The sequence below is a fragment of the Hemibagrus wyckioides genome, linkage group LG08, assembly GCF_019097595.1.
Source record: "Hemibagrus wyckioides isolate EC202008001 linkage group LG08, SWU_Hwy_1.0, whole genome shotgun sequence".
NCBI classification, from domain to species: Eukaryota; Metazoa; Chordata; class Actinopteri; order Siluriformes; family Bagridae; genus Hemibagrus; species Hemibagrus wyckioides.
Genome location: NC_080717.1, coordinates 21,595,559 through 21,617,751, shown reverse-complemented (window position 1 = coordinate 21,617,751; position 22,193 = coordinate 21,595,559). Strand labels below are relative to the sequence as shown.

The 22,193-nt window shown below is 41.2% G+C and overlaps 1 protein-coding gene across 4 annotated transcripts in view; it reads left to right on the top strand.

Moving 5' to 3' along the window:
- Positions 1 to 22,193, top strand: part of atp8a1 (ATPase phospholipid transporting 8A1) — a 160,562-nt gene that overhangs the window by 116,353 nt on the left and 22,016 nt on the right. For all 4 annotated transcript variants that reach the window (XM_058396948.1, XM_058396945.1, XM_058396947.1 and 1 more), the window contains 5 exons: positions 3,348 to 3,520; positions 6,749 to 6,932; positions 9,740 to 9,850; positions 16,224 to 16,298; positions 18,769 to 18,891. In XM_058396948.1, coding sequence (XP_058252931.1) covers positions 3,348 to 3,520; positions 6,749 to 6,932; positions 9,740 to 9,850; positions 16,224 to 16,298; positions 18,769 to 18,891 — 666 coding nt within the window. The remainder of the gene's footprint in view (positions 1 to 3,347; positions 3,521 to 6,748; positions 6,933 to 9,739; positions 9,851 to 16,223; positions 16,299 to 18,768; positions 18,892 to 22,193) is intronic.

The window sequence follows — 22,193 nt, the reverse complement described above, 5'->3', positions numbered from 1 at the left end:
TGCTCTGTTTAGTGCTGTGAACCCACACATACCCACAGTGAGAGAGAGAGAGAGAGAGAGAGAGAGAGAGGGAGTGAGTGGGAATGGATTAATGACACAGAAGAAAGAAGGAGAGAGAGTGCTCGGAGCTATACGAGGGCTCAGGGTAAATTCCCTGGCTGTTGTATGTAATTCATGGCGAGAGCCATTCTGAGAGCCGGACTCTTCCAAATGAACCATCACTCCAGGGTTCAGCGCTGCTTTGTGTCAGCTGAAGCGTGCCATATGTGTGTTTATCCACGCTTCTCATCAGCCTCACTCTTTCAGTCTAATTACATTAATAATAAACCGAATTCTGCCTCATGCGAAGATGACATTGTTAGGTTACACGAGAAGTCCTTCATGTTACGCAGCGAGGATGATTACTCTAGCATGGCGAGGGAAAATCTTGTAAAATTATCTCTCTCATTGTCTGAAGTTTATTTGGACTTCGTCTTGGAGTACAGTCTCGAAAGAATTTATCAGAGCGCACTACAGACACGGCCGGCCCTGCTCCGGCTCTCTCGCAGGAGGGTGGGGTTTTGCGGTCATGTCTTTGTTGTGGTTGTGTGTGTGTGTAAAAACCCATTCCTGCAGTCCTATGGGATTAGCAACATGTCCTGGCAGGTATGATCTGGCTAGTAAAGATAGGTCTGTCTTTACTGATGGAAATCAGTCTGCATCTGCAATCAGCTCCCTTTGTGCCTCTGCTTCCTCCGTGGAAGCAGAAATGACTGATGGAGATGTGTAAATATTATAACACTGCACTACAATAGATATGAAGCAGTACTATTGGCTATTTTGCGTATGAACTTTTTCCTCTGTATTGCGATACACAATAATTAATCCGGCTGACCAACAAAACTCTGGGGATTTTGTTATTTAACCAACAAAAAAATAAATATTAAATATATAAAAGGGTCCAAAAGTCTGACACCTTTATTTATTTATTTATTAACTGCTCAGTTGTATAAAATGAGAGAAAAATGCCATACTGTAAATCTAAATGTAGTTTAAAAAAAAAAAAAAAAAAGGGGACGTAGCAAATACTATGAGATCTGTGAGAATGTTTCAAAGATATTATTTTTCACTCGTATAATATGATTTATAAGTCAAAGTTTTTGTATTAATTTAGAAAAGAATGTAAAATGCAAGGATTTTCACTAGCGCGCTCAGACTTTTGGACCCCGTTGTATCTAATCAGCGAGCAACACAGGGAGTAGGTAGTTATAGATGTGTGTACTGATGATACTAGAACAATTTATTGCCATAACAATATCATATTCAATCCAGTTTTACTTGTAAAATATTGTCACACAAAGTAGCTTTGCAGGAATCTATAAATTCAGGATATCCCTAAGAGCGAGTCAGAGGCATGGAAAATCTCACGGAGACGATTGAGAGGAACCAGACTCAAAAAGGGAACTCATCCTCATCAGGGTTACACCGGATAGAGTGATTATAAATCATTTCCCTTCCATAGCTGTGTACTGTGTGGTTTAAGAAAAAATAATAATGATGTATCCAGGGAATTCATTCTAGTTTTAACCTGAAGTCTATTTTGTTGTCATGGCAACTTCTTGCCTCTGGGATACTTTATTGGCTGGGTTCTTCTTGTATTTTATTTTTGCTGTAATATTTAAAAAACAAGCTTGTTTTTTAAAGCGCTAGCCAATTATCGTCCAGACTAAATACTCAACATGGCACGTTGTTGTACGATGTATAGCTTTGTATGTTGTGGATGTTTGTTTGATCAGTTAATTAACAGGAAGTGTAGAAAACAGGATTGGTCTTGGGCTTTATGATGTGGTACATTCCAGCACGCACGGCGGGGAGCTAATAGTTAACATCAGACATCAGTTGATACCATCGATGCAGTCAACATCAGATAACATAAACATTATTAGACTGGACACGCAGCTAACTCACGTCTGTAATGAGGAAACAGAAGCGGAACTGAGGGCAACTAACCGAATTAGTGACTTTGGAATGACATGAGTGCATGGAAAATGAGAAAGGAAGCTGAAATATCTTGTTTAGGGACAGCGTCAGATTTTACAGATAGATTAGCTCGCTTTTGTGATGATTTTGTGGCATATGTTGAATAAAAATAACATGTATAACAAGACCATAAGCTGGGACGCGTTTCTAGCTGAAAATTGTTTAATTCTGTAGGCAGAGAGGATTGCTTCTTTCTAGAAATCAACACTTTTATATAAGAAAATGTATCTGCTCATTGTATAAGACCATTTCAAGTGAAAATAAATTCAGAGAAATATTAGTTCAGGTCACCTCTAGTGAAGATATTTTTAATTACTAAGATATACACAGACCAGACATAACATTATGACCACCTGCCTGATATTGTGTTGGTCCCCCTTTTTGCTGCCAAAACAGCCCTGACCCGTCATGCACTGTGTATTCTGACCCCTTTCTATCAGAACCAGCATTAACTTCTTCAGCAGTTTGAGCAACAGTAGCTCGTCTGTTGGATCGGATCACACGGGCCAGCCTTCACTCCTAACGTGCATCACTGATCCTTGACCGCCCATGACCCTGTCTCCAGTTCACCACTGTTCCTTCCTTGGACCACTTTTGATGGATACTGACCACTGCAGACCGGGAACACCCCACAAGAGCTGAAGTTTTGGAGATGCTCTGATCCAGTCGTCTAGCCATCACAATTTGGCCCTTGTCAAACTCGCTCAAATCCTTACGCTTGCCCATTTTTCCTGCTTCTAACACATCAACTTTGAGGACAAAATGTTCACTTGCTGCCTAATATATCCCACCCACTAACAGGTGCCATGGTGAGGAGATCATCAGTGTTATTCACTTCACCTCTCAGAGGTCATAATGTTATGCCTGATCGGTGTAATTTAGTCCATTGCTCAGGATAATGAAAAGTATCATCTGTTTTAAATCATTTCTTCATGCTGTTCCGTTATTGGTCATTTATAGAGACTTGGGGTTTCTTAAGCAGATGAGTAATAATGTACAAGGCTAGACATTATTTGAGCGTAATAAGGTTCTGTCTATGTTTGGCCGCTGTTCAGCAATACACATTATAATTTCATGCGATAATTCTGATCACTTTAAATTAAAATGCGTTGATGTGCTGTAATCGTGGGTTATTATACGTTAGAATCTTGCTGGCTGGAAAGCCGAACCTTTGGCTCGTCACCCTGATAGAACTTTATCATACTAAAGTGTTGTAATTATAATTATATAAAGTAATATTATACTCATAATAACATTGTCTTCCTCTGTATAATCTTATGTAATTGTGGTTACACCGTGAAGGTCAGTGAATTTGTTTTTGCGTGCAGGGAACGAGGGAGACTCTGAGCCACCACTGCAGCATGCTGGGAGACGCTCTGCATAAGGAAAACGACTGTGCGCTGATCATCGATGGGAAGACGCTCAAGTACGCGCTGACCTTCGGAGTGAGGCAGTACTTCCTGGACCTCGCATTGTCCTGCAAGGCGGTCATATGCTGCAGGTTCGTCGATCTCTGTGCTGTGTAACTGACATCCATGTAAGGATCAGGCTACAGTGACCGAGGAAAGCAACTTTAAAATATGAACTCTCTGCTCTGTGTGACTGAACTAGAAATCTGGCACTTAACCTTTCTCACAGATCTCAGGAATGTCTCACTCCGTTTATGCTTTCACATAACAGCAACGTCAACTCTTGAATCTCAGAAGTCTTTGAAAAATATGACTCTCATGATTCGACACACTGTAACAGTACAGAGTAACAAATGCTTTCGGCTTGTCACCCAAGAAATAGTACCTGATGTACATATCACAGGCTGGAGTCGAGATGGGAGCAGACGCCAAAAAATGACTACATCAGCTCCCATTACTCCGGTCTGAAAAAACAAGTAATTGGCAGACAATTAGAGGGAAACGTCGCCCGCTGTTTAAAGAACAGATCGCCCCCAGTCCAGGTCACAACCTTCACAGTAAGATTTCAGAAGTACACCAACGATGTCAGCGGCGGTTTGGCGAAGAGTAATATTTTTGCAACAATAGCTCAAAATGTTAAGACGTAGAAAGATATTGGTTGAAGAATGTGTGTGAGAGAAAGAGAGAGAAAGAGAGAGCCAAGTCAGTAACTGAGCGGGAAGCTCTCGGGTAACTGATCTGAGGTTCTGCTCAAAATCAGTGTCATTCTCCAGCAACAACACACAGACCACAGGTGCCACTGCCATTATGTGGTCTATGATGTAATTATTCTGATCTGCTTTTACTCACCCTACACACACACACACACACACACGCGCGCACACACACACACACACACACACACGCGCACACACACACACACAGCCCCAGGACATCAGTTGGCCTGACTCATAAGGGGTCCCCTTAATCTTCAATATTATGTGATTTCATTCCTGGTCCTGTATAAACAGCACTGAAGGAGAGTGACTTGTGTCCCGTGAACATTTGAGCTTACCTGCTTTATTTCCTGACGAGAATTTCGTAAGTAAAAGTTCCTGATGTCATACCTATGGAAAAAACACGACTGGTGTCCCGTTCAGAAAATAAGCAGCGATGGAGTGGTGTGGTACAGGCAGCTCGAAATGTTTTATTCCACTTCCTGTTTTTCTGATTTTTTTTATTTAGTAAAGAACAGCTTATAGTTACACATATTTTACTCTTATTATGCAGCTTGTCCTGTTACTCAGAAGCCTTGAGTGTTATAAAGGGCTGAGACTCTTTCCAAACATCTTCGAAGAAACCTTTTTTCCCCTCAGTGTTTATTATTTAGGGTTGTCTCACCAACTAACGTTAATTCTGGCCGAGCACTTACACAACCGAAACCTTTAATTCTGAACCAGTATCCGATGGAAAAGGAGAGTTCCACTTGTCTGGTGCCCAAAGTTTTGCTGTAGAAAAAGGTAGCTGAAAGAAAAAAACAAACCAGAAGTGAGAGCAAACACAGGCGTATGCAGTATAATCACCTCTTTACCAGGCTGTTTGTGTAGTGGCAGCTCCCAGTGAATTTCCCCACAGTACTTCCTCTTCTTCAGACTGCAGCAGCGCTAGGACGGATCACAGGTATATACGTATTCCCTCAGGTTCAGAGCTTAACTGTTAACCAATATGAATGGAGAGGAGCAGCGCTGAGATTTCCCCCTTTGTGAAGAACATGCCTGTGTAGCCAGTCCATGTCCCTCACCACCTGTGTGCACCGCATGTCTAATCTCAGTCTTCCTGGTTTTTGACCCCGTAAGAGGCTCGAGATCAACCCCTCATCTCCATTTCATCAGCACCTCATCCCCGGAAACGAAAGGCACATGTTCTGCTAGTGATCCGGAGCGCTTTTAAAGTCCGGGGATGTCTAGGGCTTCTGTTCAACCTTTCACTGAACCTGAAATCCAAACCAAACCTCCTGCTGGGCCCAAACATTTATTAAAGCATTTATAAATGTTGGCTGTTGTCATGCCATGATAATCTGGCTTTAATTATTTTTTAGTGTGATGTAAGACCTTACCTGAATACCAGAAAGAGATTTGATATGGCTAGGGTTATCTTAATGTGATGACAAGCCCAGCTCCACTCTGTTATTCGTTTATAGCAGGGGCTCATCAATTAGATTTGACCCAGAGCCAAATTCTCACAGAGCACAGATTGTTTGAGCCAGACCCAACCCAACAAACTTAAAACCTCAACACCACACACACACACACCCTTATTCATACCCCTACATTTTTGCTCCTTAAATCCAATCACCCACTCCATTACATCACACAGTGCAAATTACCACGATGATAAGAACTCACATTAGCTGGTTGATTTTCATCTTAAAAGCTTTATTACACCTACTTTTCATGCTCTACCTATAGTAATTGCCTTGTAATTGCCGTGTGCACTCTATTTAGTGTACTTCTGAGCATGTGGTGAGCATGGTTTGATATTGAGCCTGAAATAAATCCGCTGGAAAACCAGAGCCAAGGGCTACATTGTAAATATCCATCTCAGTTTTTATGAAGTTACTCGAGTACGATTAAAAGTAATCCCAACTTTTATGTAGAGTTTTTTTTTTTTTTTTTTTTAACAAAGCCAGTAATACATGAAACATCAGACTGAGATGGCTCTCATTTTAAACTGACGGAGATGTCTCCTCTTTTCAGTACCAGTTCCTCCTTTCTTAGTTCATACATTTTGTTCTCTCATCCTTTACATAGATGATGATGGATTTGGTGTTTCTGTCTGTTCCCATGAGCATGTTTTTTGTGCTGCTTGTCCTACTATAATGATGCATGTACACACACACACACACACACGGTCTATTGTTTTATTGGTCCCATGAGGGAAGTTCTTGTAACACAAGAATTTCCCCTAATGGGACCAATAAAGTACATCCATCCATCCATCCATCTATCTATCTATCTCACCTATATGTAGTTATACATTTAAGCAGGTCTTGATGCTAGGAAAATATTCATTACAGTATTAAATACAGATTCAGCATCTTTTCTAAACTGCTGGAGAAATGTGTCGAAGGATATAAAAATGTTGTGGCCAGACAAAACTCACTCACTGCCATTTGATGATCCCAGACTTGTACATTATATACATGAACATGCTTCTCAACGCACATCCATTTGCAATCAACATTCGTTGAAAAGTGAATAAATATTTGATACTCCATGTTTTTAACAGCGAACAGATGAAAATTTGTCATGTGACTGATCGTGTGTTCTGCCTGTGTGCAGGGTGTCTCCTCTGCAGAAGTCGGAGGTGGTGGAGATGGTGAAGAAACAGGTGAAGGTCATCACTCTGGCCATCGGCGACGGTGCCAACGATGTAGGCATGATCCAGAGCGCTCACGTCGGAGTCGGCATCTCAGGCAACGAGGGACTACAAGCTGCCAACTCTTCTGATTATTCTATTGCACAGGTGACACCTTTATTATTATTAATGCCACACATACATTACAGCACAGTCGCATATCCCAGCTGAGAAAGCTATGATACAGCGCCCCTGGAGCAGAGAGGGTTAGGGCCTTGCTCAAAGTTGAGACACGGTGAACACCTAATAAAAGGTTTATATTTATTTTTGCCTGAGAAAAAGATATAGCAAATTTTAAAAATATCACACAATTACATTTCTGTAACTAAAGACTAGTATGATGAATGATAGCGCTTGGCTCCTAATATCTTTCTAAATTATTATAATTATTTTTTAAAGACTGTAACACCAAAATAAAACAAATATATGTGATACAGGTGATCAGTCAGGGCCTTTTATCAAACATTTCATAATACAAAGATTACAGAATGTCCTAATTTTTTAGAGTATGAGCCCATTGCTTGGAGTTTAACCAAAACTCTGTTATACAATGCCTGGTAGTATACAGAATAAACCCTGATTTATACAGTAATATTGCAACGTGTCTCACTGTATGAGACGATCCCAATAAAATCTTGGCCAAACTCTGTGTGACTGTGTGATGATAGTTGATAATGAGCTATTAAAGAAAAAGCCTGCAGTTTGCTTACGTCATCAGTCATCATGACCTGGACTCGTGCTGAAAACAGAGTCGCATAAACAGAAACGAGCCGTCTGTTAAAACAGTAGCAACAATCTGCCTAGAGAACTTGTTTCAGAAAGCGAAGAGGGGTTTAGAGCTGCGCAGAGCTGGGGAAAAGAAAATGACCACATGGACAGATTGTTGTTCTTCAGAGTGAGCTTGAAGTGATAAGGATATTTTTTCTGTTCTTTATTAGGCATGCCTGCTTTGCAGCTCACTATATGAGGGATCAGTTCATTAATGTGGGCAAGTTAGTTAGTTGGTTTTGCCCTCCGAGACGACCGAATTCGATTCACGGCCAAAGAATCCCCTTTTTTACGATGATCAGTTTTCATTTGATGAGTATTACATAATACTCAGGGCCTTAAACAGTAAAAAAAAAAAAAAAAACATCTTAGTAAATTACACTGTAAACACCAAACCTGACCAGTTGAGACCAGAGTCCTGATTTTGGTCAAAGGTTAAAATGTGCAGTCAGAGGTGAACAGGTGGGCAGAATCTAGGAGGATGTAAGAGGTCAGGTGGGTCAGTTTACACAGTGCCAGTAATAACGTTATCCAAATCTCCACTGTCTGTGAAAACGGATCACTTTGCTCTTATGTAAACCTAATTAATCACCCTGTGTTATAGCACATGCTACCAGTTTGATATTGCCTAAGCCGCACTGCGCCTGTAACAGAAGTACAGTATCTCATGTGTCAAGGGTAGCTATCTGTCAAGACTATTATTTATGTCATATTTCATGCACTTACTCTAGCGATGCGTGTCATAGCATAACACCACTTGCCCTTCTAGAGGTTCTGTTTACAAAGCCTGCGCATCATGTTACTCTTCCAGGGTCCTAGCTTAGCTACATGCCGTCGCAACTTCGAACAGAGGTTTAATAGATTTATATGATGTTAAAGAATGAAGCTGGATTACAGATCTTTCCTGAACCGGTCCACATAAACCGCTAACTGATTAGAGAATAACCTTCAAACTACCTTTACACAGTGTGTAGGATTCCTGAGCATTAGCTCGCTCTGAGTTCTATTGTTATAACCCCGATTTCTCGGTTAGTAACTTAATTTTGCTCAGGAGACTCATTTTTTAAAATGCTTGTAGAAAGGTTTTAGTTTCAGTAGCGCGTAGGTATCAAGTACCGACCGTCGGATTGAAAACGGTGGAATGTTCAGCCTTCGTCTTCATATTTCCAGTCTGGAGAGAGGACTGATCCTATGTTACAGGATCACATGCACTAGCTTAAACGCATATATTTCTGTGTTCAAGTATGTTGTGTGTAATATTTCTGAAATTCGACAGCACTGATGCAGTTATATGCTTAACTATTCAACACGTAGATCGTAGCGTAAGGGAGCTGGTTCTGAATTGAGCCCTAAAAGTGATGGAAAGTCTTCATTCAGCCGTCGTCTTGAGCTTTACAGAGATCAGCAGAATTTAAGCACTCAAGGTTATGCAGTCATACTACACTGCTCTGTGTCTGTCAACATCCCTTTTCCCAGAGTTGCAAAAGTTGGCCAGCTTCTACACCCCGAACCCTTTTCCCTTTTCCCCTTGAGCCCCTATCCAACCGGCCCTCTCTTTGTTTAACGCAACCAATCTGCTTTGATTTGATTTTTAAATAGTATGGGATTAAAGACAGAGAGATGGCGCGCCTTGCATAATTTCACATCCAATTATCTTCTGTCTAACAATGGAGTATATCACTGGTCACAGGCACTCATTAATCCTGCCTGGAGAGGATGCTGCACAGGCTCCATTTAGCTATCAGAAGATTGTAAGGCAGCATACGGAGTAAAGCAATAAGGCAATTTGGCTCAAGCACAGGACTCATCATCTTGACAATCACGGTCAGTTTCACCCCCAAGAGAGCCAGAAAGCCTTTTTCTCTTGCGCAGCTTTTCAACACCTCACCCTAAGTGTAGCCTGAGCGCATCTCCCAGGGAATAAAAAGCTCTGGAATGTCTGTGGAAGGCCGTGTAGTTCTTGGCTTCCTGCAAACAAACACAGATAAGATTATTTCCTAAATTCAAAATCTATAACTTAAAATGACTCCCCTGTCTCCCCCATTAGCTGGAATAATTATGTGCAATAGATCAGTGCAGGCCCATACAAAGTGTACTCTCATATGATTCCACGCCTCATGCATATCTCTGTGTGTCTTATCTCACAGTTCAAGTATTTGAAGAACCTCTTGCTGGTCCATGGTGCCTGGAACTACAACCGAGTTGCTAAGTGCATCCTGTACTGCTTCTACAAAAACATTGTGCTGTATATTATTGAGGTAAGACACTGACTCAATCCATGAATACAGGCCATAATACAAGGCAAAATTAGCTGCTTAAGTACAACGTATCATTATGCTCTTCTAATTCTTCTGCATTTCTTGTGTATTAGCCATTAATGACAATTGTATATTGAGGGATAAAAGGCCCTGAAGAGAACTTGGACGCAAGTTAGACTCTGTTGCACAAGACGCAACAGATTGGCTGGAATGTGGCTTTTCCTGGGTGTCAAGCCTACAGGTTATCCATCTTTGATGGCATTTGACACTCTGCAGAGCCAGTGCTGATAGTGGCTTCAGAGGCTCAACTGAGAGCGACTTGACAAGTGAAAGAGATGCTATCAGCAGCAGGTTTATCAGCCAGAGTGTTGGGGCAGTTTGATCCGTACACACCGGCTTTCAGCAGCGTCAGGCCTCAAGGGGAACAGCATGGAAGATGTGAAAAGGGTTTAAGCTGGTGTTGCTGGATCAAGCTCAGCTGAAGTTCTTTTCAAATGCTTCCCTTCATCTTCCCGTCTGTGTACAGCTACACATGCCAGACCAAAGACTATACACGGCAGGATAGCGACTCGTTTATATGAAAATACTTTTCCCTCTTATCGGCGCACATGCTGATGATGCTTCCTTCCAGAAAAAATGAAATCCATGCAGAACAGCAGCACAGATGTTTGTATTAATCAGTTGCAAGATTTGCCTGCATTTTGGACCATCCCTCTCAGAAAGGTATTGCAGTTTTCCAAACACAGAGGTGTCTCTCACTGCCCAAATTCAGCCCACAGTTATCAGCTTAGCAATCCATTTTAATGGTTCAGCACATCTGACAATCTGCCATTAAATCTTGCTTGCTGCCAAAGTTGTCTTCCGAGGCTAGCCGGTTAATGCTAAGCAGGCAGGAGCAGAACAGCTACAGATCTGTGCAGATTCCAGGACAGGCCGTGTCGATCTTCTGTCAGTAAAACATCAGTTGTCTCAGACAAAGGATGACATTTTTCCCCGCATTTCACTCCAGAGAGAAACGCGAACATTTAAACAAGCCGTCTTTTTTTCCCCCGCCGTCTTGCTCTTCTGTGCCACTTGACCTGTGAACTTTCTCCCTCGCTCTCATTTTGTTTTGTGTGTGTTGGTAAAACTCTGAAAGGTCCCGCAGATTCCCGTCTCTACGTAATGCCTCGGATCCCGAAGGCACGAACTGGGAAATGAATCGGTTTGAGATGCCTTCCGATTACATTCTTGTGGAACGATCGACTGAGAGTCTTGTTTGTCTTTCCATCTCGCATCTTGTCTGCTTTTGATGTGAATTAGATCATGGAGTTGTAATTATCCTGGTCGTCTGAGACCGTCTTGTGCTCCGTATGTTGTTCTCACATCTCACTCTGTGTTAAATCTCTTTTCATAGATGCCAGTGAAACACAGTTGAATTCTCGTATCTGTGTCGCACCACTCCATTGGTGAGGATTTTTCCCCGGTCATGCAAATTTTTATTAGCCGGAGGTCTTTGAACGTGGTGGTCACGTTACACACTTTCTCATCAATCTAGCATTTCGTTGTCTGTCTTTCACCGCCGCTGTCTTTTTTTTTTTTTTTTTTTTCCCAACTCCCCCAAGCTGAGCAACTGCAACAACCACATAAATTTTCCGCCTCAAAGAAGCTGCATATTTCTGGCTTCTTTTCAAGCTCCAAGCCTTCTTTAAGACCGTAGCCGAGCTGAAAAGGGAGCAGCTTTCGCTAGGCCTTGCTGCTGTTCTCAGCGCACCTTTTGTTGTGGCTGGGAAATGAATCCCCCGGCCTGCTGCAGGGGGTTTGTCATTATAATAGAGGCTGCCTGCTCCGGTTCTCTGCCTCCCGCTGTATCAAACACCTCGGCTTTGTAAGGGCCTGACATCCAAGACACTTGCTTCCCAGGGGGCAGCCAAAGAGATACATTTGTTGTACTAATAGGTTTACCTTCGACTGCATGGATTTTTTTTTTAATCTCATTTCCCAGGCTGTAACCTGGAAGAACATGAATGAGGATGTTAATGTAAATTTGAACCTCATTAAAGCAACACTGTGTGCGCACGTGTGAGTCTTTAAGCAAACCATCACCAGGTTTTTTGAGCATTAAAAAGACATTCATACTCTTAGGACTTTTTATCTCCTCATCATTATCTAATCTTGAGGTGAGTATCAAGCTACTTCATTCAAAGCTCTGAATTCATGAGCTGTGTTGGCGTCTCTCACGAAAATGACGTTTCTCGTGGAAATATGATTTGTGGTTGATGCTGAGCGTCACTCCGGTGCAACCTTAGCCTGAATCCTATCCACTCATCTGAGAGAAATGTTGATCTTCCTGACAGTTTTGTCTTGTTTCCACTTGCACCGTGCCTCGTATTGTTCCTGGAATAATAAAAGACATAACAAGTATGCACCGGCTCACGATCAAACCTCAGCATCCATATTTACCAGTGGCTCAGCAAAAGTTTTCCAGTGAATTTAAAGGTAGTGTCTTTTTAACACACTATTTACGTAAAGAAACACATTTCTAAATATCTATCAGGTGATTCTGATGATATGAGTTAATATTATTTCTCTCCTCAGCTGGGCATGCACGATCATGTAGACGTTGCATTCTGAATAAATATCAGGTCAATTTTATATAACATTTCATTGTCTCTGAATTGCCTGGAAATTTAGATCGTGTCTTAGTGCAGAAATGATCCATATTCCATATACGGCACTTAAAAAGAGAAGCGAAGATAATAGAAAATAGACAATAACAAAGATCTGGAGCAAATTAGCATTAATCACTGTGTATCAAAAATACTATAATATTTTACTGGCTTTTTTGAGAGAGAGAGGTACTATTTAAAATGCTGAAAATAAATATATTACAAAAAAAAATATTTTAAATATTAGTATTAAAATTATTAGTCATAGTAGTAGAAGAAGATTTGCTTAGAAGCTAAGTACATTTCCAAATAGAAAGAATGAATTGCCTTACAAAATACAATTCAATATAAAACCTAACTAAAATAAATCAGTGTGCCGTGTCGCCATACAAAAGAAAGCTTTCGTTTAAATGATCTGATGTTTCCGCATCTTGTGAAGTTAGTGACGAAACCTTCGAGAAACTATTTAAAGTTAGATCTTAGTGTTGTAAGTTGAAAAAGAAAGAAAAAAAAAAACATCCTGTGTATAATCACACACACTGGCCTTCTCTGGATCCATTGTGCTGTAATTGTGGAGCAGGGCTAGTGACGGGTCATCAGCAGACATCACTCAGGATGATGGACAAGTGGCATTTATGAGGCAATTACACAAGGCCGGTGGAGGCTGAGCGGTGCACAGAAAGAGCTCAGCGCAGGGGGGAGGCCCTGGCCACAGCAGCCTGCCTGGTGCCCTCATTATCCAACTCCTCACCCTTTACTGCTCAGCCTCTCTGTGTCCTTGCTCCACTACACGCTGCCAAAGCATTCACCACCCCCTTTTCTTCAGTCGCGTCGTGTTGGGGTGCTTTTTACTCGCAGGCCCTTTATGTTTGGGAGAAAGGCAGAGGGCCCTGTCTGCATTTTAAGGACATGGTAAAGGAGCACAGGGGCCTGATGGGGTGGAGAGGACAAATTCCTCTCTCCCACTCTTCTCTCCCTCTTTCTCTTTAACTAATTCCCCCTTTCTGACTTCTCTCAATTCAGCCTCATACTCTTTGAATAAGCTTCTCGCCCAGCAGACTTTGGAGTTGCTGGGGCTTTTTTTTTTCTTCTTCTTCGAGACTATCTGACCAATTCTCATTTGAAACACACACACACTCTAGAGGCACTTGCTTTTTCAGAATGTGCAGTGGGGGGAGAGGGCAGCCACACCCCAATGCTGAGCCGTGCTGAATGAGAGCGGGAGGGAAAAAGGAACGGAGAGGAAAAGCTGCAGCCTTAATGAGCAAATGAATGCGTGCCTCTCTCCAGAGAGTCCCAGCGAGAGGGAGAGAGCAGCAGGCCAAAACACTCAGTGACAAAAACGCATTTAACTGCCGCCTATGAATAGAGATGGTTTTATTTAGCACAACACTACAGCGAGGGCTTAGTTAGCCTGGAGATGGCAAATGCAGGTCTCAGGCCATCACACAGCACTAGATCAGGACTTTAACTGCAGCATGTGCATTAGCGTGTTCACTTTAGCCGTGCACTGACCTGTCTGCTGTATGGGGAGAAAGCAGGATTTGGCTTTTTGTGTGTGTGTGAGTGAAAGAAGAAGGGAAAGGTTGTGAGAGGCTGCAGCATTCTTTTAAAAACAATATCACGGTAGAATGCACCTGATGGAGAGCAGTGTGGGAGCTGGAATGGGATGGGCGGAGTCCGGGGGTCCGCTCCCTCTCTCGCCCTGAGGGTGTGAAAAGGAGGGGCAACAGACATCTGTTTTGGGAACATTTTCACACATTGGCTTGCACCAGTGTGCGTGTGTGTGTGTATGCTTGTGTGTTAAGGGGGCTGCTGTTGCATTCAGGGGCCTCAGTTGGGGGCTCTGTCAAAATCGAGAATTTGTAGCAATTCATGCTTTCATAATGGAGTTAAATGAAGCAGGGAAATGTCCGCTTGATTCAGGGCCTACGCACCGATCCGGGTGTTTGCTCTACAGCCACACACACACACACGCAGCCTATTGGCATGCAGTCTCAGTGTTATTCTGACATGGGAGAGCAGAAGCGATGCACAAATAAAAGTGCCAAGCTGAGTGTTTTTCACCCTGAAATGTGGCGACGTTCTTCAGCTTAAAATGATGATAAAGCGCTCTGTGTAATTGAAATTATACAGAGCTCCATCTATATCAGTACTGCACAATTTCATACTTAACTGATCATGTAATTGCTTTTCTCTTTCTCAAACCCAGCAGTATTCTTCCTCACTATCTTTGGTCCCTCAGGGTGTTGGACAGGAAGAGCAGAGTCATGGCCTCAGCACTCAGTACCGGACATATGAGGTGGTAATCATGGCCTCTGTGGCATATGGTTTAGATACACCTTATCTTTACTTTTTCTGGGCCTCGCCTCATCCTAGACATCCTCTGATCCCCCCCATTTCTCCCTTAAGCCCCATAACTCTCCAGACTGAGAGTAGATGTTCCACTGATATTAGACAAGTATTTGTGGTTTCTCTTGTACAAAAAAAAACTCCAGGGTTGGATGGTTTGGGCCTCTCAAAGTAGCTCAAGCAGGGAAACTCCAGTGATTATTATCCTCCTCTGATCCTTTCCCTCCAGGCCATGGGAACAGTTACAGTGAAAAGAAATCCTGTTTTCCAATTCCCAAACCTTCTTCATGGGCAACTCATCCTTGGCATGGAAATGCCTTTCTGACTTTCTGACTAATGATGTGCTGAACTGATGCTGTATCCAGACAGACACTGAACCTTTTTCAGCCTTTTCATTTCAGTAGCAAAGTCACGTCTTAAATCATCCGCATCATTTTATAAGTAATCGTTTCTTGCACAGGCACCAAAGTGGAACCAAAGGTTTGCATACAGCGAACAGTTTTGTGCAAAGTCCCAGTCTGGGCCTGCAGTCTGTGCCGCTGCTTTGATGGTAATCTCTGACTAAGCCACTGTCCTCCACTATCAGTGATGGAGAGTGTTGTGGTGCTGCTAGGAGCAGGGGTCATCTCCCCACACATTTCTCTCTCACTTGCGCCATGTCCACCCAAATCCCCCAGCGACAATAAAAATGATTTGATCAAAGCGGAGTGTGAGATCTTCTGGGATTTAAGCAGATTCTCATTTCCGCAGCAAGAACATTGCTTTGTTTGGACCAGGCTGAATTGTCTTTTTAAATTTCAGAAATGTCGGTGTGCAAAACGGTGCAGGGTGTTATGTGCAGTTAAAATAATCCAATATACTTTTACAGACTTGGGAATAAAAATTTGTTTTATGTTTGATAAAATTCATGTCTATACCAACATACAGAAGGAAGGGACAAATTCGGAATAAAAATAAGAGCAAAATATAGAGAATTACGAATAAATATTTGGGTATTTTCTATAGTATAAAAGTTTTAGTGCTGAGTGTTCAAAACGTATAGCTGCTTAAGTCTCTTCCCACATTTTCATCCTAATGTGTATATTTGATGTTCCTGAGGAAAAAAATGTACACAGTTATATAGAAAACACCGCAATGCTATACATGAATTAATATTCCTTAGCATTTCATTTTGAGATTTAAAGAAGCTTTGGGATATTAAATAGCATCTTATACGTAATGACATTAGCTGGCACGGATGTCAGTGAGTTTCACAATTACTGACAAACGATGCAGGGCCTGAATTGTATAAATTCTGCTTTCCAGACTCAACTGTAAACTTCATCATGTGCAAAAATATTCTGATGCACACGTTTGTCTCCTCTGCTTTACAGATCTGGTTTGCCTTTGTGAATGGCTTCTCTGGTCAGATTCTTTTCGAGCGTTGGTGCATCGGCTTGTATAACGTGGTAAGTGTGTGTGTGTAATTTACTGTGAGAGAGAATGTGTTAAAGCGGCTCCCCTGTCGTGCCGGGGCAAGAAACTCATTAGCCGCGGCAGCCCAAGCGGCTCCTTTACTGCAGCCCTGTGTCATCGACATCCTGAAAATCTCCCTGTTATTTATGAGCCCTTGTCAAGTCCATATTCCCTCTGTGCCCAGAACTATGTCCTGAATGTGCTGCAGTTACAGCCGCTCGTGCCCCTGAAAGAGCTGCCTTGAAGTGGTCAGCAGTGCATTATAAAGGAGCAGTCTGACTTCAGATACACACACACACTTTATACTGTATACACACACATTTTGTCTATTAGTAAGAACGTGAGATTAATTAATAGACTGTGGTTTCCACCATGAAATTCCTGCAGTGTGATATATAGGTGTTTGTTATAATGACTTGTATCCATGGGAATAAAATTGAACAAAAGCAGCTCATTCAGTCTGACAGACGTCAATGTGAATAGTGTAAAAGCACGGGAAAAGCAGTCTGAATCTCAAGTTTTAAAAAAAAAAGGCACCTCCCATCAGCTCTCCGTTATGGTTCACTAGTGTGGTGAGGCAGTAACGACTAAGCACAGCACATTCCCTCTTTATCTGAAAGAGGAGGAATTCCACCGCTTCAGAGGGGGTCTGTTGGACGCAGCGGTCCGAATCCTCCCCTGAATGAAAGTCGCAGTCTCTTTGAGAGCAGAGCTCGGTGGAGCATGTCGTTCAACCCGGCGAGCTGCAGCTGCGCCAGCGGAGGAGTCTGAGGAGTCCGAAATATATATCGCTCCCCTCTTTCAGCAGCTACACAACTCGGAGATGGGATGGAAAAAGAATAATAAAACCATCCAGAAGATCTGCTAACTAGCTATGGGCATTGCAGCAGATGTTGACATGAGATAACTTTTGCATATGCAAGCAACAGTATCCAACTGAAGTCAAAGCCAGATAGTCACTGGAGATGCAGAGAGGAGCGAGATGACTGCAGGGTTTATTAACATCTTCTTCTCCACAGGAAATTCACCATTTATAAACCGCTACTCTGAATCTCACACTGCTGGGAGTTTTAGATTAATATTTACTTGATGCATGAGATTTATCCGTCACATTTCACATTTTTCATGAATTTTTCATAAAACTTAACAGGGTGTGTTGTTTTAGGTAAATCATCAGTGACTGCACAAAGCAGAGTTCATTTTTCTCCACAACCAACTGTGTTAATCCAAAGCATAAGCTAACAAATACAATTTTTAAAATATATATCGAGCAATATATTCTGTTTTTTCTAGCTTTTTATAGTCCATGTAACATCTGCAAGACAAGTTAGTTCCTCTTAGTCCTTGTCCACTCTTCATAGTTCCCTCATCAGCCGATTTTCTTTCCTATTAAAGTTACTATAAACCTGAGCACACAAACTCCTCTCTCCTGAAGACTCTTTGATAAACGTCTCCTAAAAACAGAAACAGAAAAGCAGATAAAACCTAAAATGGTTCTATTACTTGTTGAAAATATTTAACTGATTGAATCAACTGGTTGAATCAATTGAATTGATTTATTGAATATAATTCAATAAGGTTCTTTGAATTCAAGATAGATTATCTATCTATCTATCTATCTATCTATCTATCTATCTATCTATCTATCTATCTATCTATCTATCTATCTATCTATCTATCTATCTATCTATTATTATCATTTATTACAAATTTAGACATTACTAAAACTAATGAAACTAATAAACTAATAAAACTATTTTGAAGGGTTTATTGAATAGAATCCAATGAGGTTCTTTGAATTCAAGATTATTTATTTTGTAAATTTATTTATAAATTTAAATATGCATTTATTTATTTATTTATTTATTTGTTCATGCAAGTATTTACACATTTACTTGTGCATTTATTTATTTATATTATCTATTTATATTTTTTTTATTTATAATTATTATAATAATAATTATTATTATTATTATTTATTACAAATGTAGACAAAAATATAGCTAGTACAGCCAGAAATATGGTAAAAAGTTTCTGATGAATAAAATTATAGAAAATAAATAAATATTTAGATGAATATGTACTAATGTAGATTCCACAAATCAGACCATATTTAGATCATTATTTACATTTACAGTACAGTGCACTTGTGTACATGTGTGTGTGTGTGTATATATATATATATATATATATATATACACACATACATGTGTGTGTGTGTATAATTTTACATTTTATATTTGTGTGTGTTGTATCTTGTAACTGTCTAAGCTGCTGTGACACAGGAATTTCCCTCATGGGATTATTAAAGTATCCATCTATCCTTCCTTCCATCCTTACCTTCCTACCAGTTTCAGTTGTTTGTCATTGTACCCTTTCAGTGTAATTGTACTTGTTGGAAAAACATTGAGTTTTTCAGTTATTTAAAAGTTTGTGGGCTTTTTTCTTTCCCCCCATCTCCAGATCTTTACAGCTCTGCCACCCTTGACCCTGGGTATTTTCGAGCGCTCATGCAGAAAAGAAAACATGCTCAAGTACCCAGAATTGTACAAAACCTCCCAGAATGCCCAGGGCTTCAACACTAAGGTAAGCTCTCCTGTCTCATTAGCCTAATTATGATTTACTTCCTACTTTCCAAAAAAGAAAGCTTTCCTATTGGATAGCGATTCCTTGTTATGTGGTAGGAGACCATCTTGCTGATTTATCACCATCAGATCAGTTTCCCACAGTCACACAGTTTCCTTATCCTTCAGGGTGTTTATTAGCCTAGTGCAATGCATTATGGGCTTAATAAAAGCATTGGAAGTCATTAGGAGCTCTAAACAGGCTTTGTCAGTGACGATACACAACCGTAAATCAAGCGGTCTGCTGTGTAACTGCTGTTAGGACCGGGTTTATCTGCTGTTCAACAGTTAGTAGATGAATAGCCAGTGTGTGTGTAAGACGTAGTGTGTGTGTGTGTCTGTGTGTGTGTTTTAACATGTTGTGATAGATTACTCAGGGTCTTTTCAGTATTTAGTGATCTGTGTTTTCAGGACCTGAGTGGAATGTGTGGTGTTTATGTTTATCTGTAGTAGAAAGTCTGTGTTTTTGTGAATATATATCTCGTTACTTTCTGCGCTGTTTGCAGTATTAATCAGTGACCAGTGGCTGTGTCCATTCTCAATACACATACATTGTACATACTTTGTGTATGTGTCTAATTGTCTTATTGTGTATGCGTCTACTTGTGTGTGTGTGTGTGTTTGTGGGTGTCTGTGGGTGTTTGTGGCGTGTGTATGTCTGTGGGTGTCTCTGTGGGTGTGTCTCTGTGGGTGTGTGTGGGTGTATGTTTGTGTCTCTTTGTGTGTGTGTGTGTTCCTGTGGGTATTTGTCTGTGTGCGCATGTTTGTGTGTGTGTGCGCGCCTGTGGGTGTGTGTGTCTGAGTGTCTGTGTCTCTTTGTGTGTGTGTCTGGATGTATGTGTCTCTTTGTGTGTGTCTGTGTCTTTGTGTGTGTGTTTGTGTGTGTGTGGGCATCCGTGTCTATCTGTGTGTGTGTGTGTGTGTGTGTGTGTGTACCCATGTGTGTCTGTTAGCTTGCCCCTGCTGTTAATGAAGCTGTCTTCTCTTCAGGCTGTAAGTGCAGGTCTGTGTCATTGCGTGCCCCGGCTCCACAGGCGTGGAGACCTGCTCAATACAGCAGTGACACGGATTAGAGTGAACACACACACACACACACACACACACACACAAGCAGTCTGACAGAGAGACCTGCGAAAGAGAAATGCATTTAGAGAGGGCAAAGAAGGGAAGGATGAGACGGGGAGGAAAAGAAAAACAGGAGTGAAGAATGAGAGAATGTCTAGAGATGAGATTTCAGGTGAAGGAGGAAACTGATTCTTCTGTTAAAGGGTACTTTAGGCATTAGCTATAGCAAACTGATCATAAACACATTTCATGTTAAAACTGAAATGTAAATCATTGTATTTCATTTTTATATAAGATGTTTTTTTGTTTTGTTTTTTTTAAAATAAAATAAGTTTGTAGAATGGGTGAGAGGAGGAGCAGCTGTAGTGACGAATGATTAGGAACATTTACTGATTTCATTAGCATTCGTTATGTTTTTGTGTTGGTGAGTGTGTGGTATGCATATAAACATACACTCGTGTGAATGTACTTGTTTGTGTGTGTGCGTGTGTTTCTGTTTCTGGGGAAGGGTGGGACATTAAAAACGATTGTTTCTTCAGACAGATTTATTTTTCTATTATGTGTGTGTGTGAGTCTGTGTATGTGCGTGTGTGTGTGTGTCTCTGTCTGTCTGTCTGTGTGTGTGTCTGTCTGTCTCTTTGTCTGTGTGTGTGTCTGTCTGTCTCTCTGTCTGTCTCTCTGTGTGTGTATGTGTGTTTAGGAGACAGAGAGAGTTTGTGTAGAGAAGCAGCATGTGATGGAGTTCTGGTTAATTGGGTTTAATGTGTAATTGAGGTAATGCAGAACATTTCCCAGGCATCAGGGCCGTGATGGTGAGCTGTGTGTGTGTGTTGTGTTTTGTCCTGCTGCTCCGCCTCATGCCCCTGTCTTTGTTTTCTTAAAGCAGTAACCTGGGAGAGGGTCAGATAATCTCTCTCTCTCTCTCTCTCTCTCTCTCTCTCCCCCTCATATATATGTGTGTGTGTGTGTGTGTGTGTGTGTGTGTGTGTGTGTGTGTGTGTGTGTGTTAGATCTCCCAGAATATCCACAGCACTCTCCACTCCAGCCGGCCCGCACATGCTGTTTTGTTCAGCCTAATTCTGAGAGCGATTAGACACATTTACACATTATAGACATTTTCCTATTCTGAGAAAACTTAAATAAATAAAAGTATCACTCATAACAGAAGCTTTACAGCGCTCATTAAATTCCTGCAATAAAAATTTGAGGATATAACACAGATTCAGCACTGCTGTTACACACTGATTTAAGTGTTATACGCTAATCATGAAGGATTTAGGACGAGCTAGACGTTTTACTACAGCTGTTACAGCTGTGCAGCACTGGAGCAATTCAACACAATGTGCAGAAAGATCCGTGAATTCTTCCCTCAGAAAACATGTCAGAGAGATGGAGAGATATACTATACACGTTACACCTGGGGATATAACTCAAACTGTATTGTAATACTGAATATAAATATTATAATACTTCTTTTCTCAGAAACTGTGAGAGAGTCTCGTAAAATTATGATGCTGATAGATGGATAGATGTATGGATGGATATATATATATGAGAGAGAGAGAGAGGGAGAGAGGGATGGCTAGATAGACAGACAGATAGATAGATGGATGGATGGATGGATAGACAGATAGACGGATGGACAGATAGACAGATGGATGGATGGATAGATAGACGAATGGATGGACGGACGGATGGATAGACGGATGGATAGACGGATAGATATATAGATAGACGGATGGATGGATAGATGGATGGATAGATGGATGGATAGATAGATAGATAGATAGATAGATAGATAGATAGATAGATAGATAGATAGATAGATAGATAGATAGAGAATATAAGTTAAATGAAAGCATCTGATGTTAAATTGTTGTGCTTTAAATAGTAACAAGAAAACCCTGTATACCAACACTATGGTTAGAAAGTGTGTACTGTGACTCTTACAGTGTGTACTGTGACTCTTACAGTGTGTACTGTGACTCTTACAGTGTGTACTGTGACTCTTACAGTGTGTACTGTGACTCTTAGTGTGTACTGTGACTCTTACAGTGTGTACTGTGACTCTTAGTGTGTACTGTGACTCTTACAGTGTGTACTGTGACTCTTAGTGTGTACTGTGAATCTTAGTGTGTACTGTGAATCTTAGTGTGTACTGTGACTCTTAGTGTGTACTATGACTCTTACAGTGTGTAC